This window comes from Chelonus insularis, unplaced genomic scaffold (genome assembly GCF_013357705.1).
Source record: "Chelonus insularis isolate UGA/USDA-ARS -01 unplaced genomic scaffold, ASM1335770v1 contig_397_pilon, whole genome shotgun sequence".
NCBI lineage: Eukaryota > Metazoa > Arthropoda > Insecta > Hymenoptera > Braconidae > Chelonus > Chelonus insularis.
In genome coordinates, this window is record NW_023276552.1 from 406,861 (window position 1) to 427,391 (window position 20,531).

At 31.7% G+C, this 20,531-nt stretch overlaps 1 protein-coding gene across 3 annotated transcripts in view; it reads left to right on the forward strand.

Moving 5' to 3' along the window:
* Sema2a (Semaphorin 2a) overlaps nt 1–20,531 on the forward strand; it is a 239,463-nt gene that overhangs the window by 125,878 nt on the left and 93,054 nt on the right. For 2 of the 3 annotated variants that reach the window (XM_035084651.1, XM_035084652.1), the window contains exon 3: nt 7,503–7,626. In XM_035084651.1, coding sequence (XP_034940542.1) covers nt 7,503–7,626 — 124 coding nt within the window. Of the gene's footprint in view, nt 1–7,502; nt 7,627–17,938; nt 19,213–20,531 lie in introns of those variants that run through there. The other variant, XM_035084650.1, reaches the window with a different exon arrangement.

Sequence of the window (20,531 nt, forward strand, 5' to 3'; positions counted from 1 at the left end):
TTTGCTTTTATTTCCTTACTTACCCAAGTAATTCCTACTTTCTTAAGAGTTACAGAACATCTATATTTTTTTAAACAAGTTAATCATGTAATTTGATTCATGTTGTAAACATTCTAATAATATCAAATCACTCTGGGATTGAATAAAAATTTTTATGGATACATAAATTTATTAAAAAATCTATAATCCAATAATTGATTTTAGATTTGAAGCTTAATGTTGATGGAAATAAAATAAATAACTGGAGTAAGTTGAATATTCCATTTAAGCTTATAAATTCAGTTATTGGAGTTAATATTTAATGTTTCCCACTGCATGGTGTGGTTTAAAGATTATTTAACATTTCTGGAATGAGACGTCTGCATCAATACCTTCATAGGGTATCGATAGAAGATTTAGTTTGATTTTCAATAATAACCGCAAAGCCTCTGTTATTCCATGTATAACACGTTCATACTGTTTGCGGTTTGAAATGATTAGCCACGAATATGATTGCCATCTGTCCATCTCTTGAAGTAAATTTATTTTAGCTCTTACTCTATTTTAGTAAAATTGTTTCCTGGATTTTATACATCCCATTTCTAAATTGATTCAATTCGTAAATAATTTTATACGTGTCGAGAACTTGAGTGCTGATAATTGTCAATCATTCATCCAATATTTAACTAAGCACTCTGACAAATAAATCAAAGTGTAGTAATTTTATTTATTTTATTATTGTTTAATAATTGTTTTAAAAATCATATCATATTTTCAATATCATGAGAGATAATTTTTTTTTTGTTATTGAATTTTTTTCTGGTGATGAAAAAAAAATATTTGTGTGCTTTCGTGGAAGTTTAATTATGATGTTTTCATTAAACGATTTAATAATACCCAAGATATCGAAATTAGAAATTGCTTCGTAGTGTATTTTTAACGATGAAAAAAATAAATTCAATTTCCGATGGGTATATGTTTTCATTGCAAAACGACGAGGTGAAGCAGCACTTTCGTAATAACAATGCTCAATGTAGGTCGATAGCTGCGCCTCGGATCAGTAAATTGACAGATGTGCTAATAGATATCTATAGATGTATTTACGATAAATTTATAGCGTTAATTCTATCAATTTACAAATTACTGGCAATTTATTTATCACTTTAACGAAGTCGTTCTTATAACATAGTATTCATATTACTTAAAATAAAGAGTATTCTATTTATTATTAATGCTAATAATGAATAAAATATTGTATAATTACATTTTTTACTACCCTTCATATAAATATATACTTATGTAATTGCTTATTTAAAATACTCTTGATAGCATTAATGACATTTATATTTCACATGCTCAAAATAGATTCACAATTACAAAACATTAATATATTTAATCTGCGATTTGTTTTCGTAGAAAAATAGAGATAACTTAATACACATCATGAAATAGAGAAAAAAATGATATGAAAAATGAATAACAATATTTAACTTCAAAATAAAAATTTATAGTTGATTATTTTACAGTTAAACAATGTGTACATTGACTTATGCCCATCCAGATAAAATTATTTATAATTAATTGATATGCTATATATTTATTTTTTAATATTTCTGTCTCTATTTATCGTTTATTTTAATTACATTTATGTTATTTAAAAAAATGAATTAGTATATATTCACATCAAGATAAAATATTATTTAATCATTTTGCTAATAAATGAGTTTATAGACTTATTCAAGTATTCTCTAACATTGAAGTTGAGTATTGAGCTTCTCTGAGAATTCGTTCGAGTGCAGAGGGAGAATCGGCTTAACTCTGACCCTATCAGGATTTTCCCCTTCGAGTGCGTAGGTCTGATACCTCAGTAACGGGCGTTGGTTGTCGTTCATTAGCGAAAAGTACGACGGAAGAAGAAAGAGATTTCGGTTGAGAAGAAGAGGTCGAAAGCCAGGAAGATGGTATACTCTATATATACTAGGTCAGAAAAAGGAAAAAACTGGATGTCGAAAATGAACGTAGAGAAGCGCCGGAAGAGAGGTTATTGAGCCAGAAGAGGGAGCGGGAGACAGCTCCATGTCCTTAACAAATTGGGTTAATGCACCAGCAGACCGTAGTAAACTTCAACTTCTTTTTTTACATTTTTTTGGTTTTTTGTTGTGTTTTAGAAGTTTTGGTTTTTATTTTACACTATCATTTACCTTTTTTTAGTTTAAAAATAATACTATATACTTAGTAAAATATATATTAGATAGAATTTATTTATAAATCTAGGAATCTAAAATTATTTTATAATTTTCCAAGCAATGAATAAAGAATTACAACAAGTGGGAAAAATAATTTCTTTAATTATTTGTTTTTTTGGAAGTTTTACTTCAGGAATTAATGATGCCGAGTGAAATGAGCTTATTTTCCATATAATAAAAATATTTTAAGCACAAGTTTGCTCGATAGACAATTTTCGTCATAATTGAAAGACCATCAGGGCGTCTTGGATAGACAAGTCCATGCAGTTAGTCGTTTGTTAGTATCTGCGTTATCGTAAAATTGCATCACAGAGGCGGTAAGCGTAATGTTCTACGTAATTCAGTTACCACGCAGTAGTTGTCCGCTGAAGGAACACTCTCAGCTTCTGGCACGTGTACTTGCCCATTATCGCTAAAAGCACAGCACTCTCGATTATCACGACGTGAATCGTGGTTGTAAACCCAAAAACGTCCTTGCTTGCGATGTTACTACACTCATTCTCTCTCTTTCTTTATTTCACTGGCTGGTTAAACAAACTATGATGTTTGATATTTGAGAGTTAAATAAAGATCAAAAGAGTTACATCTCCATACATAAAATCGATATCAACTCTTGAAGTAATTTCCGAAGTATCTCAGGCTAAACATATTCATGCTTTGAACTATTTGCGATGTATAAAAATAAATGCTCTCATATTTCACTCGGAAGCAGTTTGATTTATTTTCTGCATCTTTGAAATAATTTTCTCCAAGATCAGACTCTAGAAAAGCTATTTATGCAGAAAGTAATCAATCGACAGTTAGCCGTGTTATATACTATAGTTTTAACCAGACTATTTTTCAAATACAATTTTACTTCAGTTTACTTTATATCACAAAGTTTTATGAGTTCTCAGGGGTAGAATTAACATGAGAGTATTATAGTTCTTAAAATACATTCTCCCTTGCTTCATCATATACACACTTTTTCAGTGCAACATTTTTTTTTTTTTATTAATTTTTTTGTTATTATTATTTTTACACCTTCAACAAGAAAACTAGGAAACGTAGCAAATTTTTATAACGCGTTTCAACGAGCACGTACTCGAGGAATTTTTTGCCTGATGCAGCTTTTTTTTATTCTCTTCTATTTTCCGCCCGGTAGTGCACGTACTTACCTCGGCAGTCTGACCAGACGGCTTTTAGGTATTTCAAAGAGTAGTAGAAGGTTCAGTCTCGCCAGCTATCGTCGCTACACTGGACCACCTATCTCACCCTTACTTTTATCCTGTATATTCTCTTAGTCTGTGTACAACCCCGTGGTAACGCGGCACCGCGAGCCAACCAACGTTGACGTCGTATCAAAAGAGAACCGAAGGAAAGGCGGGACCATATCGTCTTAGGTAACTATCGACATAGAAACTTTACAAAGGCCAACTTTCCAACGCTTTCATGAACGTTCGTACGCCACAAGAATTCTTAGAGGTTGCTGCTTGTGGTTTCGTTTGATTCGTAATTTCCCATAGATCGATGATTTGAGTAGTTAGCAGTACTTGTTGAAACTACTTTCATTAACATTAATTAGAAATTTCTTGATTTATCAGATAGCTTTTGTAATTCTCTAAGTACTCGAGTATTATTAATTATTTCGTTGGTTTGAATACTCTTCTGTCAAATTTGAGATCATAAATATTGATATTTTGCCTCCTTCAACTTCAAGTGTACTCAGGAGGCCTTTCGTCCTCTAATATTTCTATCTTCCAAGTTGTGTTTCGTGATAGTCTGACAGAAGACAAGACATTTCTGGGGTGATATTGTAATCTGAGATGTTTTGATTCCCCTCAGATTAATGCTTGAGCTATCAAGGTAAGGAGACCAGGAGGTCTGAAGGAATTAAGTGAATCAAATTTTCATATTTTTCTTCATATTGTCAGCATGTTTATACCAGACATCATTCTTATCAGTTGATCATTGAAAATGCTTGAAAATAAAATTTTTTTCAAATGCCAGAAGATTCTAGATGAGTGAGATTATTTTTAATTACTAATAATAATGATTGAATAAAGGCTTAAAACTACTGATTTAACCTCAAGCCTGCAAGAGAAAAGACTTAAGCTCTAAAGATCATCAGGGGTTTAGGCGCTCTCCCCATTCTGTTGATTTTCTCCTTGTCTTACTCTTGAGGATGCTGTCACCGTAGTCACTAATTCGGTTTAACTATGAGCTCTCGTTAACTTGGTTATCCTGTTAATTCTTGAAGCAATGCGTCTGAGTGGTCATTCGGCTTCTGCCACTGGCAATTTCCAGGACTTTACTAATTATTGCAGGATACATTAATCTTTAGTCAATTAATTTCCTAATGGACCTAATCAAAATTAATGTGAAAAACATACTGTAATAAATAAATTATCAGCTAATTTAATGATCAAAAAAATAACTCAATTCTAGTAAATAATTTTTATGCTGCTATCGAGTGGAACTAATGTTAAAAACTGCGCATTTATTGGAAAAAATAAAAGTGGAGTAATTGGTAATTGAATAACACTTTGAGAACAATTTTTTCCGATAGTTTAATCAACGAAGAATTGAATTTGTTTTCAAAAATTATTGAATCAATTTGATTGAACACAACTAATATTTTTTTAACAGCCTGAAAGCAATAAGCCCACAGCAATTATTTTTTTTTCAGTTTTTTTTAAAAATATTTTTTTTAATAAAAAAATCAATTGCTTTTTTTTTTTTTTTAGTTAGAAACAAATTGTGTATTGTTAAAAAAGTTAATATCAAAGACATTTACAAAAATCTTTGCTTTGCTTTTGTATTTTTAAAATTCAAAAATAAATATTTTTACGTTCTCTTTACGTAAAAAAAAAAATATAAGAGAAAACCAAATGGGATACTGAACACAACAGAAGTTAAAAATCTGCCGTAAAACATGTGTTGAGTCATGATCGATATATTTTTAAATCTATTGAATGTAAAGGCACATTTGAGCATTGTATCACGTAGGACTTATATGCTTGTTCGAGCACAAGGAAATTGTAAACCGCTTCAAATGTTCTTGCACACAGGTAAGCGGAAATTCGAATCTCCCGATTGCTGAGACTCAAGTTAGATACAGTTGACCAATAACACAAGAGATACACCCGTTTGTCGTAAACGTCCGTAAGGTATTAGACAGAACAGTAAAGGGCTTGAATAGTCTGCCTTTGAGTTGGTTTTGGATTGCACAAATTGGAGTTCGAGTATCAGTATCTACATAATGACTCAGCTTCATCTGTATCTGAGTTGTTGATCGAATAAATTTATCACATCGGCAGAGTTCCGAGTTTTAGGATGCAATTAATTTCGTCACTCCAATTTACAAAGATCGTCTTAATAAAATTATCTGGCCGAACAAAACACTAGAAAATATTGAAAATTAATTTTTCATAGCCTTTTAAATGATCTCTACATGTATTCTTGCATCTACTTTAAACGTTATTATTCCACTAGCAGCATCGTGATCGAATAAGAGCCTAAGTTTCATGAACAATCACCGGTGCTTTGTTCTTAGTAATTATTCAAATCAAGAATATCTCGTGCTGTAGACTCAAGAAATAGGTTTGGAGTTTAATCGAATCTCAACTGCAGTTACGTGAACACTACTGCGTATTCGTGATATCTTTGACGTAGAAAATTTCAAATAAATTTCTCCATTACACTCGCTTTATCACACACGTATTATTTATTCAATGTTTATTCATAGATTTTCCATAAGCATATAGCATTCATAATCTAAATAGACATTGTAATTTCCATTCGAACATAATAACGATCGGTAAATAATAGTTTATTTATTATTATCTATTACAAATGTGAATCCAATTACCTAACTTGCATTAATTGTATTATCAAATTACCGGTTCATCAATTTTAGCAATTGCAAATTTATTTACTGACTTCCCCAGGGTTTTAGTTCACAACGTTGTGAAATAATGAATTTAGGAAGCGCATACAATATTATTGCAACTTGAATCGTGAATTTAATGCATAAATTTATGAAATTCGATTCATAGTTTTGTTCTAAAACATTCGAACAAAATTAAATCTAATTTCACTTTCTATAGATCTTCATTATATTCTAGATCTTCTTGAATCGACTCTGATGAAGTATTGAGCTGAGCAGATGCTTTTTTGCACCCATCAAAAGTTCATTTTTTATCAGGAAATATCACAATTTTTCAAGAAAAATTATTTTATTATTTTCTTTTTTGTATTTAAAAAAAAAAAAAAAATAGTAATAAAAATAACACTGGTGAGAAATCGTTAGGTCATATTGGCTCTTCGAGTTGTGACTTATGACTTTAGAAACTCGGCTAGTATACCAGCAATATAAAGTACAAAGGTTCAAGAAAACTTTCCAAATAGCCTCCAGTATCGCTTTATTACTCAATTGTTTGTTATATTTTGTATAGCTGTAAGAAAAAGCATGATTCTTTGGTGAAATATTTTACTAAAGTTTTTTTGTCACAAGCATATCTGAAGTTATTTCCTCAAAAACTGGTCAAAGTATCTATATATTGGTTGTGAAACACAATTTATGGCCAACGACTCAACGTTATCGATACCTCACTTGAAACTTTTAGGGTTGATCTTTGGACCGTTGGACCTCAGTGTAAACATCCGGATGTAAGGTAACAATCTTTCGGGATATCTCCTTTTACGTGTCGTCTATCATGGAGTATTTTCTAGCAAACTCCAGTACTCTACATGTCCACGCAAAGTTTCCTCTGCTTTCCTCTCTTTAACGGCCAGTCAAACTGATGACGTATCATTTTTCCTCATCTTCCCTATCTCGAAAACTTTGAGACTTGAAGGCCTCTATATGCTTCGGGATAAATGGGGTTGGACCAAAGTCGAATAAAAATTCATTGCAGTGGATATGATATGGCACTCGACTGTTATTTATCTTTTTATTACGTCCATAAAGATAATATTGATGATTATATCATTTCTTTTATTGTATTACGGAAATAAACATTTTTAATATTTATGCGAACACAAGATACAAAGTATTAAACTGTTTCACCACTTTTCTGCCATTCAGGTTTATCTTAATTATTATATGAAATATTTATTTCCCTGCTGATTTTGTTGTCAATTACTCTCAACTCATTTCAATATTTAATAAATAGGAGGAAATTTATTCCAAAAGCAGAAAAAATTTTTTCAACTCTCTAATGTATTTTCTAAAACAAAGAATTTTAAATACGATGATATTAGAAGTAATGTATATTTATTATTTTTTATTTTCAGCCCACGTACGTGAACAAGATGGATATTACAAAGGGTGCAACAAGCTGGATCTCTTGGATATATGTTCTCCACGTTCTCGTTGTCGGGAATCTTGCTGCAGGCACTTTGGAAAAACTGCACGAAGGTAAGCAACACTCTATTCGTTTATACCACAGCAAACTCGTATTACAAAGGTGGTGAGAATATCCTTTGAAATTCATCTCTTTGTAATTAACGAATCAGGTCATTTAATCTGAAAAAAGTTCCATAAATGAGAAAAATGTTAAGTATAATTTATGTATATTTTGCATAATATTCTTATTAATTTTAATGGGTTTTTTTTTTGCTTAACTAATCTTTAATCTAAATTATTTATATATCCTGAAATGCATCAGTTTATATTATTGTCATTGTTATATTTAATAATCAAGAATTTGAAAATTAATTGAATTATGAAAGCATTAGATATTGTATCAGAAAATGAAATGATTAAGCACGGATTTGTGGTGATATAGGGAAAGAAAGAAAATATCTCACTATTTCAACAGGAAATAATGTTAAGTGAGTACGGAACAATGATAACAAATGTATTATCTACACCGGCTATCCGGTTGATACGTATCTCCTCTCTGTGCTTGACATGTATATCTGCACCTACGCTTCATCTGAATTGTGCCTATAAACTTACTGATCTCATTGCAACATCCGAGCAACGTCTCTGACTTTTTCGCAATGCTTTTGATGCAAGAAAGTAATTTCATTCTATTCAACAAATATTTATTGATAAAACATTTTTCATGCTCTATAGAAAATAAATTTTTTTATTAACACATTTTTTTTTTAATAATAAAAAAGATATTAGTGTAAAAGTTGATTTTAATTGAAATGTATTTCTTCATCGGTTAATTTATAAATTAATAAATTCATTTGAAACTAAAATAATCATCACACTTGAAAGGATGGCGGCTATAAATTAATTGCTCTTTCATTATTCATGCAAAGTATAATATTTCACTATTTTATTACACCTCTTGTGGGTGCTGTTCGTCAAGAATACATTCAATCATTGTGTCCTATTTTCACGTATAAAATTATACACTAATAATGGTATGTTAGTGTATATAAAACTCCATGAAATTTCAGGTATAATAAATAAATCTTTTCGATCTTTCTTACTCCTGTCAAATTGCTTTAACTCTTCATTTTTTCCTCCCGTTACTTCATTCCATATGTTCATCCATCATCCTAGAAAACGAAATCTCAGCATTCGTTTGGCTCTGAGTCTCGAAGTATCGTCAAGGGCCTGAACTAGACCGTACATTCTCACGTGCAGACATTCAATCTGATTTGATTTGTGATACGGACTTCAATTCGCAGATAAAGCGTATATCTTTTCTTCCGTTTCTAAATGCTTTTCCGCATGTTCCACTTTGTTAATAACGGCTTATTTTAATGATACTGTATTTGCTGAATATATATGAAGCGGGAAAATCATTACTGTAGCGTGAGAAGTAATAATAAGTTGTCATGTTTTATTGACTTTTGAAAATTAAAATACAGTTATCAGCTACCTAAAATTATCATTGTTGCATATACATACTTTCATACTTTCTATAAATACACATCTAAAATTCTATTCATTAAACAGATTATAAGATACTTAATTATTACTCAGAGTTAACAGTTTATAGCAAATTATATTCCATTAATTTAATTTTTTTTTTTTAACTTTTGGAATTTTTTCAATCGTTTTAGTAGAATGAAATAATGCATTAAAACATCCCTCTATTATTATTCAGATGAATAAAAAGTGATATAAAATTTTTATTTGGTAAAAATAAATTGAAATGGCCGTAATTTAAATGTGAAGTAAAAATTTCAACTTCAAAAGTAAATTAATACTATCGACAATAATAAAACCATGAGTATAGTTCCAATGGCGCACAATTAAAAGTTATGTAAAGACAATATTCAGCTGCATTGTCTTGTCAACTGAACAATCGCATCGGGAAACTACACTCAAGAAGTCTTGAATTATATACCATGAGGTGGTAGTGACTGGTGCATAATTGACGATAGATTCTTCAACTTCCTCAGTCCATACTTGAACTTTTCCAAACCCTTTTTGAATAGAGATTATATTAAAGCAATGTTCAAATTTTAATTTATTCATAATATTATTATTAGAATAAAGTTTCACAACCGTTGGATGAGCAAGGAAGATTTGGGTGGTAAAAAGTTGTAAAGAATTTATGAAACTCCTAACAGGACCACAAAACGAAACGAATAATGACTTGGGTTCCTTTAAATCTTAGGAAGTCCAAGCGAAATCTCGTTGGCAAGGGGAATACTACAGCTCGGGAAAAGTTTGGAAAATTCGTTGAAGCGACGCCAAGAAGTCCGTACGGAGAACAAAGAGGTCGCAAGATGGCAAACATAGCGACGAGAGTCACGTTTGTCTTGTGCAGAGTTCTTGTGACTCTGCCTCGATAGCCAGCTAGTGTCTGTCCTCTTTCTTTTTGGCGTAGAACGTTTGTTCTTCCGATTTTGTTGAGTCTCCACACATATCAACTTGTAGACTTGTAATCCAGAGTAGCAACGAATTTTTTCTTTAAAGTTTGCTTATTTAATTGTCCTGGTTTTTTTAACTGATGATGTGATCGCTGAGAGTTTTACGGAGCTCAATAAAAACTTTTGAAAACTTTTGGAGAAGTCAAGTGTCATTTATTTCTGATTCTTTGAGATACTTTTACAATGTTGAGTACGTGACTTACATTTATTACAGATTTAAAATTAAAAATGTCTCAATTGAATAGATACATTGAGTGCCAATTTATTTGTTAACTTTTTTTTTCTTTTTCATTTCTCCAGCAATCACTGTTGAAGAATTTTTTTTATAAACAGAAAAGCTGTTTTTGACGTTATATACACTAAATACAATGCGTATGTGAACTTTACAATCCAACACAGTATTCTGTAGGTACATCTCAACATATAATGCTTGACCTGCTTTTCCGCACTGCACTGCATTCAACTTTTCCAAGAGAAAATGTATGAAATATACGTATAAGGGACAGTACAATACGTAACACAGAAAAAAAGTAAAATCTGTTCTCGAAAGTATAGTCATCCTTTAAATCTAGGCCATTTCAAGTATACAAATGGGTACATGGATGAATTTTACTCAAATGTACACTTGGCAAATTCATATCAATTTTATTCTCGTGGTCATATAAAAGCTTAATTATTTTAGACCTCAATACCTATTAATTTTCCAACGTAGACTCAGAGAGTTGGTACTGTAATCACCTCTGAAATCAAATCTGAAATTTTTTATGAAATTAATTTGCTTCTTGCATTGTAAAGTAATTTCAGATATAAAGAGTTTTGTTTTTCTAATCGGAATTTAATTATTTTTTCAACTTTTTTGATGATTATCTGAAGCCAATCAATTCTACTAATTAATCCTAATTTCTATAATGCAATTAGAATTTTCTAAAACCCAATCAATAAATTCTAATAAAACTTATAATTGATTAAATTCTAAGCTAAATTGATCCAGAGTTTTTTTGTTGTTTTATAAACAAATTTACATCGACTTTTTTGTCTTTTAATTATTTTCAACTAGTGTATTTTTCAATAAAATTTGTCAAAAGTTATTAATATGTTTTTTACAACACTCTCAGTCACAAAGCTACAAGTCGTTAATAAAAGCAGAGTAAATTTAGTTTATTAACTGAATGAAAATGAGTTTTTGTCAAGTTGAAAAAAAAACAAAAAATTTTAAATAACTTTTTTCTTCATCACGTGAGAATGAGTGATTGTAAATGAAAGAAAAGAGAAAAGTCAGGACATTTCGTAAACGAGCATTCCAGGATATTCGCAGAGGGGTTTAGGAATGGGTTACGGTTCGCATGGGCATGTGATTCGACCCTCAGTTCTTCGTTCACATCGACGCTCAAATACAGAATGCGAATGTGAGGATGGACATGTATATGTATAAGCGACGGCATATAATTCAGTTTTACCCTGAAACGACTCATTTATATGCGTTCGTTTGATTGAATCTCTCTCGCTGCCTCCCTCGTCCTGTTTCATGTTCTATCCTCATCCTCTCAATGCTATACCTTTATCATTTCTCTCTTGTTCATTCAATGTATCATCTCTTTTCCTCACATTTTCATTCTCCATCTATCGTATTCGCGTGAGCCTTCACCTCGCTTTTCTTCTCCCTTCGCCCTCGTCAACCCCATCGTGGTTAGCTGTTTCAATTTCCTTTTACCACACAAAACTGAAAGGCGCATCATCCAGCCACGTCTCTTCTACGTATACTCGTCTCGGAGCTTTTTACGCTCTTTCGCCTTTTGTTGTTTCGTGAACCAGAATAGAAGATTGAGTTTTATTTAGTGAATCACTGATGATGAAGATACTAATAGTCATCGACTGTGGCAGTTAACAGCTATCACTTTTTCTATTTATTCTTTTGAATGCTTTTAAAATTTTCAAATAAGTGAAACTTTGTTAATACTGATGATGATTGAGTTTAAAATAATTAACAAATAGTTATTTATTAATTTAAAATTATCTAAAACTTTGGAAGTTGGGTAAATTAATTTCCATTACAGTTGAAATAAATTTTAATCAGTTAAATATAGAATTATTTACCAAAAGCCACATGCAGATCAGCACAAATATCCTCAGTTGGTCATATTTTGCAGATAAAAAATTTTTAGCTGATCAAATAACTAACCTACACTATTTTTATCATGTTTTGTTTTGTTTCATCCCATTTGGTTGAATTAATTTACAAACAATCTACCTAAAGTAAACTTTTTTTATCCATGTTTAACTAGGATTTTCACAGAAAAAAAGTTATCATGAAATTGTTTGGAACAAGAAAAAAAAAAATTCAAATGAACTTATAAATAGCAATCACCTGACCTGATTCTTGGAATTTTTGTTAACACTCAATTCACTATAAACAAAGCAAAATAAGATCAATAAAAATCATTAATAGATCAGACAATGTTTTTTTGTCTTTGCTGCATGGTGGACGATGAGAAGACGTAATCGGTGGTATCCACATGATGTGCTTCAATACAAGTGAATGATTAGTAAAGGGAGAGACACTGAAGTGTAGGGAGGCAAAGAGAGGGGACGAAGCGGAGATGATAGTGATGTTAAAGGGGTAAAACTATACGAGAAGGCCAGGTGTCGATATAATCGAGAGGACTCGCTTGTCATCAAAGTGCTGGGGTGTACATCGTGAGGAACGGCGGCACTCGTTAGGGCAAAAACGCGAGAGATGATGGATGGATGCTAAATTGCATTAATTAAATCCAGCGTGACACCCTCAGCTGAGTTGGTATCAATCGACGACGCTTCGTCGTCGGTGCTGTGATCGAGGCGTGAGTCGTTAAATAGGGTATAGGTCACTTTGATCATTACGTCCCTTCAGTCATAGCTCCATCATCACTTGTGTCGATCCCAACGACTAAGCCAGTCCAAGGTTTGCACCTGTTTCATGGTAAAAAGCTCGAATACTACTACCAATAAACACAGCTTTACCACTACCATTACTACGACTAATGTGTGCATATCAGTTGCCCAAGCACTTACCCAGGCTCTTCTGTGAGCCTCTTGTCATTCTCTTCTGTACATTCCCATCTCAGTTTGCTTGTTATCCTGAATGGCTTTATCAAAGGAGAATTATAGCCCTTGCTAGCATTAATTCGATTTAGTAATACTCAACACATTCACTCTAAGAATTCTACAAATGTTAACGGAATTAAGTAGATTCCGGTGATTGTTATTATTGTTGGAATTATGTTGTAAGTCCCAGAGGGCACTCTAGAGGTTTCTGATTTTTTATTTCCAAAGATTACTTTTGATCATGAAAATAATTGAATAAATTTAATGCTGACTTGAAAAAAGATCAATAAATTTTTTTCTGTATAGAAAATTTATTTTCATTCATCGATCGTATACAACAGATGACTTTAGTCCCGAGAGATTAATTACATCACAATAATTTGTCAAAATTATAAACATCATCTTCAGTAAACAATTTATCAGAATGACTAAATATTTATAACCTGTTTAATTCGTTGATCGTCAAACATAATTAGAAGAAAATTAGATCTGCTCGGTGGATTCCGGTGTTAAATTCAATAATGAAGGCAATGATTATCAAATAGCAATATATATTTCTTTTTTAGAGTAATTATACACTCAATTCCATTAGATAATTGAATTCATTATACAATTAATTTTTCTAAAATTGTCATCAACATTATTGTCCCAATTGAATAAATTAAAATACATCTTTCGGTTGAAATGTCATTTATTTTAAAATATTTGATGATTAAAAAGTTGACGAAACGTTCAATTAAATAAAATGCCAACTAGAAGTTCATTTTCCAGTTTAATATTAATAAATGCATATTCCTTAAATTAGGTGAATTAAAAGAGTCATTTTTCTAAAGTACTTTGAATCATTTCATTTCTGTTCGCTTTAATACAATTGCAGTTCATTTATTAACTATGTTTGATTTAATTAAATTATAAATTCATTAAATATGAATTCAATTTAATCACTTAATAATTCATTGCTATTTATTGCAATATAACACAGTTAATTGAAGATGAATTTTAAGCAATAAAATGCGAGCTTCTTTAAAATGGGAAAGAATTAAATTGTCATGATAAAATAATTCTTTATTCGTTAATTTAATTGTCTTCAACGTCTCTTTAGTCATAATAGAGGTCGAGAGAGTTTTTTGTCGGTTTTTAAATTAAGGGACGGTCAGACGTCTTGGGCGTGGTAGCTAAGTCGATCCTTTAGAACAAAGAAAGATCAGACTGAATCTTATGCCAGCTGAATTCGTCAAAGTGAGATGAAAGTGAAGTATAGGATAAAATTTCCCTCTCTGGTGAATCTTCTGTTATTCTTGAAACAAGACAGTGGGTGGAAACCGAAGAAATAGGAGTGAGGTGCTAGGGTAAAACATGTGTTACAAAGCACGAGGATAAGTGAGGGGTACGCCGTGTAGATATTAAGTATAATTTAGTGGGGTCCAGTGAGGTATCTTGGCTGGTGAGAGGGTCAAGAAGAAGAAGACATTAGCATCAAACCAGCCGTTTTACTTCTTTATGCTTTATTTCTTTTCTCGCCACTGGCATGTATTTGTATTCTTAAGTATTCACGAGACTACTCGAATTTTAAATCTAAACTTCAAGATTTCTTGACAACATCTTGTATATTTTTTTTTATAGTTTCGTATTTGTTTTGAGTTTTTAAAATGATAAAAAATGCAATTTATATGACCGAGATGGAATTTAAAATTGAAATTAAAAATTTATTTTACAAACTATAAGCAAGGTATAAAAATAAAAGTTTGATCAATAAATACATAAATTAATTAAGAAGAAATTGAAGTTATTTATATTTAAGGTTAAATTAAAATATTAAAATTGTGGTAGCTAGAAAATTTAAAATTAACTTATTTCATGTACTAATAAAAATTCTATTGGACATTAAAAATTTTGAAGCCATTTCAAAAAGTTGTACATCGTAAACGATGTTGTTTTATAACGTTATTTACTTTTATTAGACATTCAAACAGTTAAGAAAGAAATTTAGTCGATTAAAAAAACATTCAACTTTAAAATATTGAAGAAACATTAGGAATAATTTACAAAACCCGACAATGTATGTATTTCTCTAATGGGTATATATACTGACAAGATCTCGACAAAACTGCTGTGTGAACGTGCTCAAGAACGATCAGAAGTTTTATGGAAATTATACGAGAGATCAAGTTCTTCTAGGTGGCTTTTATGTATGTATAGGAAGGTTGTAAGTCTTGCGCATGGGTATGTGCATGAACTAGGCGGATATTTATTTTTAAGTCGTATATATTTGCGGAAGATCGAATATTTTTTTTTTTACCTTAAGAATATCGCGCGTCTGCATGTCACGCGAGCTTAACGTTTTCTTAGCTGGCCTCACAATTTTTCTTTTCATAAGTCTTCTCTACGACAAGAGTAGCACAAGAGTGAAAGTTTGGTATTGCCAAGTTACTAGATTTTTCTACTGAAGAAATTCTTGAAAGATGGAAAAATGTATGGGATCTTTCATTTTTCATTGAACAGTTTCCATATGTCACAATTTTAGTAGTTGGCGATCACTACATTAGAAGGTTTCACAAGTTTTTTTTTTTCTTAAAAATTGAGTACATGACGGTTTTTTTTCCTGGTCTTTCGCAAAAGACTTCTCCAAGTGAAGCTTTCGAACATTTAACTTCGTTCACAAATGAAACGTCAAATGTGCACTGTAGCATAACTCGAATTGCTGATCGTCTTATATGCTTTCTCTAGAAGTTGAGGGACTTCGCCGAAGAAGCTTTCGAAAAGCGCAAAAAGCGTCAGGCGCGCGTGGTTCTAGAATCTCATGAAATTCTAAACTATTTCAATGAAATGGGATTTACTGTTCGTCGCCACTCTACCACGTCCTCTCTCACTTTCTCTTTATCTTTCTTTCCTTCTTTTCTTGCTTTTACCACTCAGTAAAGACTTAGGAAAGCCAAGAACCTGCGAAATTCCAGTCTTAAAATTTAAACAGAAATTTTTGATATTAGTTTCACTTTTAAATCATGATCGTACCATCATACATATAATAAGAAAACTATTCTATGAATATTTTTTTCATAAAACACTCCAAAATATTGATCATTCAAAATTCATAGATGACCGTTATTAGTAATATGCAATGTTTTCCTCCCTTGAATTTCAAACAAACAAAAGAGAATTTTTATTACTCCGAGTACTGAACAAAAAAATATTATGAATAAAATACGGTCGATAGTGGAAATATTTGCAACCAGCAAGCATAAATAAACAAATGAAAGACTTAATAACGGAAAAATATAAAATGTATCAAATTTTTCATGATCACCTGTAGGATTGCAGTTATATTTTTATTGTTATCAATTAGTAACAATAAAAAAAATAACAGGTATAAAAACTTTATGTAGGATAACACATCAGCTAGGAAGAAATAAAATAAATAATGATAACATCAACATAAAAATTAAATATTTACCACTAGTACAATATTGATATAATGATTTTCTTCATCATTTATTAATAAGAATAAAACATTCCTATTATCAGAGTAATTCTCATATGGACATAGAATAATTCTTGAACAACTTATTTAAAAAAAAAATCAAGATTACGTTGAAAATATTGTAAAATAATATTTTATTCATTTAATAAAAATGTTCTGTACGTTATAGAGGACTAAATGTTATAAATTTCTAAATGAATTTTGAATATTTAACTAAACAAAACTCACAATTCTATAAAATCAGGTGAATTTGAATTAAATAATTTTTTGTAAATTAAATCACTTTTAATCAGTACAAATTGGTGGATTGCCACTAATTCAATTCAAATCTAATCCACCACATTTTTATTGGTGATAACATCTATTTTTATTAATAATTGAGAAGGGAAAAAAATATATTTATTTAAGACACTTGATTATTAATTAAATTTACTTTCACGAAAATTCATAATTTAATCAAACTATTTTGTGTGAAATTTTTGAATACTCCATATATAAAATAAAATAAATATTTATTCTCAAACAAATTATTAAAAAAAATCGTAATAACTAACATAAAATTTCAACATTGAATTAATATTTAACTATTTTCATGATTAATTATTGAAACAAATAAAACACCTCTGATTGAAAAAAAAGTTACTGAGAACGAACTCTAGAAACTCATATAAACACTGATAGATAAATAATTTTAATAAATAATACGAGCATAATTATAAAAATAGAAACTTATTCTGATGAAACATATATTAATTTAATTATCAAAAATAAAACAAAAATATTAATTTAATATTTATGAATACTAAAACTCATTAATTTATATTTCAATTGGAAATAAATATTCATCGAATGGATTTTATTCAATAAATTTTCGTTATTAATTAAAATAAATTATCGTCGATATTTAATCATCGTTTAATAATAATTATAACAAGAGTGTCGATAAAACATTTATTTTGAATCGTAATGAAATTTTTAATTCTCAATATCTACATAGAGTGCGTGACAGGTTCTCACGCAGGTAATACCTTAGTGTGTTGTCGGTGGCAGGTGGGATCTAGCATTCGCGCGCGAGAGAATCGTGTAAAGACTGTAAGGAAATGAGTAAAAGGGAAAGGTAAGTGAGAAAGACGACGAAGGCACCGAGGGTAGTGCTTGGAGCAGCATCGGTTGGAGGTGCGGATTGGACAGGGTCTGCATAGTACCTCCACGCTTGTCGAGGTCTTCAGTTGTTCCGAGATAGGCCGACGAATGCCGAGAGTAACCGAGTCGGACGTAGCTCGCGAGTGGCAGTAGCCGAGTGAAGGCAACAGTCGTGCCAGTCGTGCCGCAACCTCTGGCAAAGGAGGTTTATGTGTCGTGTCGTCAATTTAAATTTATTTTTCGCGACAATAAAAAAACGTGTGCTTGATTGAATTTACGGTTAATTAATGTATGGTGTTACAGTTGAGTGTTTAATATAACTGCTGGTCATGTTAGATTGAATAAAATCATCATCAAATGCAACAGAAACCTGTCGAATGGACGTTATGTTCGAAAAGTGAAACAAAAACATGGCAGCGTTGGTAACATTGCCACCAAAGTGACGCTTGGCGCTTCTGCCAAAATTTTAAGTAACAAATGTGACGTTGAGTATATTGGCTGCTTTCTCATTTTATGTATTTAGTTTGACGTGTTACAATTTTCTCAGTTAGTCAGCTAAACGTGACAAGTGATAGAACAAGGCGGAAGAAAAGCAAGTGTGTATGTTTTCAACTGGATGTCAGAGTTAATCTTCTTCTGTATACATTTACACTGTCGTCGATGTAATTAACAGTGATGGGATATATGTAAAAGGGAAAAAACAAATTTTCTATGGTTTTGGTTTTTCAACACTTTGGAGTATCGTAAATAAAGAATGTTAAAACATCCGCATGGGATGACATATCGTGAAGCCTTTGGAGCAACGGTTGAAATTCTAGGAAAAATAAAATAACAACGTATTCTCGAGAAATTTGGATATCTCATTTTGGAGTAAAATTTTTTGTTACTTCTACATAACTTCAAAGTACTTCACGAGATAGAGTGGAATTCCTTTGTCCTCGCAATAAAACACACTGATCTTCGTGGTGGTGTGTGGTGGTGGTGGATAAGAAGCAGAACAACCACAAGACGTTTCTTCGACCGGTGAATGTCCGTCCGTGCGCAACGAAGCGCGAGGGCAACAACCAAGTACCACGAGGCTAAATATTCAAGGTCAAGAGGATACAAAATATAAGAATTAAGCTGTCAATGTCCTTGTTATATTTTTGTGCAACTCAATCTCATGTCCAGGTGATGCTGGTGGTTTAAGTGACGAGTAAACAGTGCGTATAATCATTTAACAAAGCACATTAGTGGAATATTGTTTGGAGTACTCTCTGGGATACAAACAACGAGGGAAGATGCAACGAAGATCTTTAATAAGAGGTGGAATGGTATTAGTGAAGGCAGCTGTACTAGCAGCTGTTTTGGCCCAACTTCTAGGACCAAGTGAGGCTAACAGACCAGCCGGTTCTCATCCAGGCCATGCTTACTTCGAACAACCTTGCTGCGGTCGCTCACATTTGCGGCATCACAAAGGTTTGTCCTTTTACTTCAATTCGTTTAATAAAAAACTCAATCCACTGTCAAAAGAAGACGTAAGACCTTGCGTGTCTACCACTGGATTCTCAAGCTACTTGTCATTACCCCAATAAATTGGAGTTTTTGTTGTATTTATTTTTCATTCATTTAAATCGTTAATGATCTTACGGTTTGAGTGACAGACGTTGAGCTTTGATACACGACGTCTAACGCACGTGTTCAGGAACCATGTTGTAGTCTCGATCACGCGTAATCGACCTGTCACCCTTCGCCTGCCAGAAGGCTAGTTCAGGGAGTCACGCTTGGTTGATTGGAGCAACATAGGGTTAGCTAAAATTCATCGATCTAGCTCAAGAGCAATTGATCTATCTATTCAGACAATTTCACAGTTTATAAATAATACATGGAATTTTAATATACCATTAATTTGAATTCATCAATTAACATGATATATTTATGATCCTAATTATACTTTCATCAAGTTCATATTTTTTTTCATCATGATAGTCTACAAGATTCTATTTACAGCGAAAGTATTTCATTTACTCCAATATTGAACGTTGTTTTTTTCGATAAATTTTTATTTTGAAAATCCATTGTCAAGAAAAGTGAAATTCTTGGATCTAAAATAAGAATTATGAAAAATTCTCAATAAAATTACTCGTGTATGAAGAGTATTTTTTTCTTTCTCAAATAACTAATTTTTCTTCCAACATATTTCAAAAGGAATAATAAGGATTTTAAAGGCTGAAAAATCTAGCATAAAAACGTCGTGTAATAGAAATGGTCGTCGAATATGCTAAGGGTAAACAGTAAGGAAGTCGTTTCCACTTTTGACGTCTGTGTTAGAGGATCTAAGTAAGGAGGAAAAGGGAGACCCCAAAAGGTTTTTCCGGTGGTCGAAATGTACCTGAGTAAATCATTTAAGAATGAATATGTAGTGAAAGGAACGTAAAAAATCGTACAAGCAGGGTTCCAAAAAGCCCGTTAGCATACATCACTAATATTATCTCAACGGCCCTGCCACGCGATATTACTAGAGGGTTTAAAAGCGCCGGCACTGACTTCATTACGTGCCAAGGGAGAGACGGTCGAATGGAATGTGGAATGGTAGGTCTTGGTTGGGCTAGTGAGTTTATCGTGGTGAGCATTGCATGGACGCTAAAGTTTGTGCGTACGATCCCGTGTGAATTGTTTGCTCGTGCGTGGAAATGAATAACCACAAATTTCTATACAGGAATGTATGCGCGTGAAAAGCACATTGAACATGTAGATAATTTATTAAACCACCATACTACATTTTTTTTTTAGTCTTT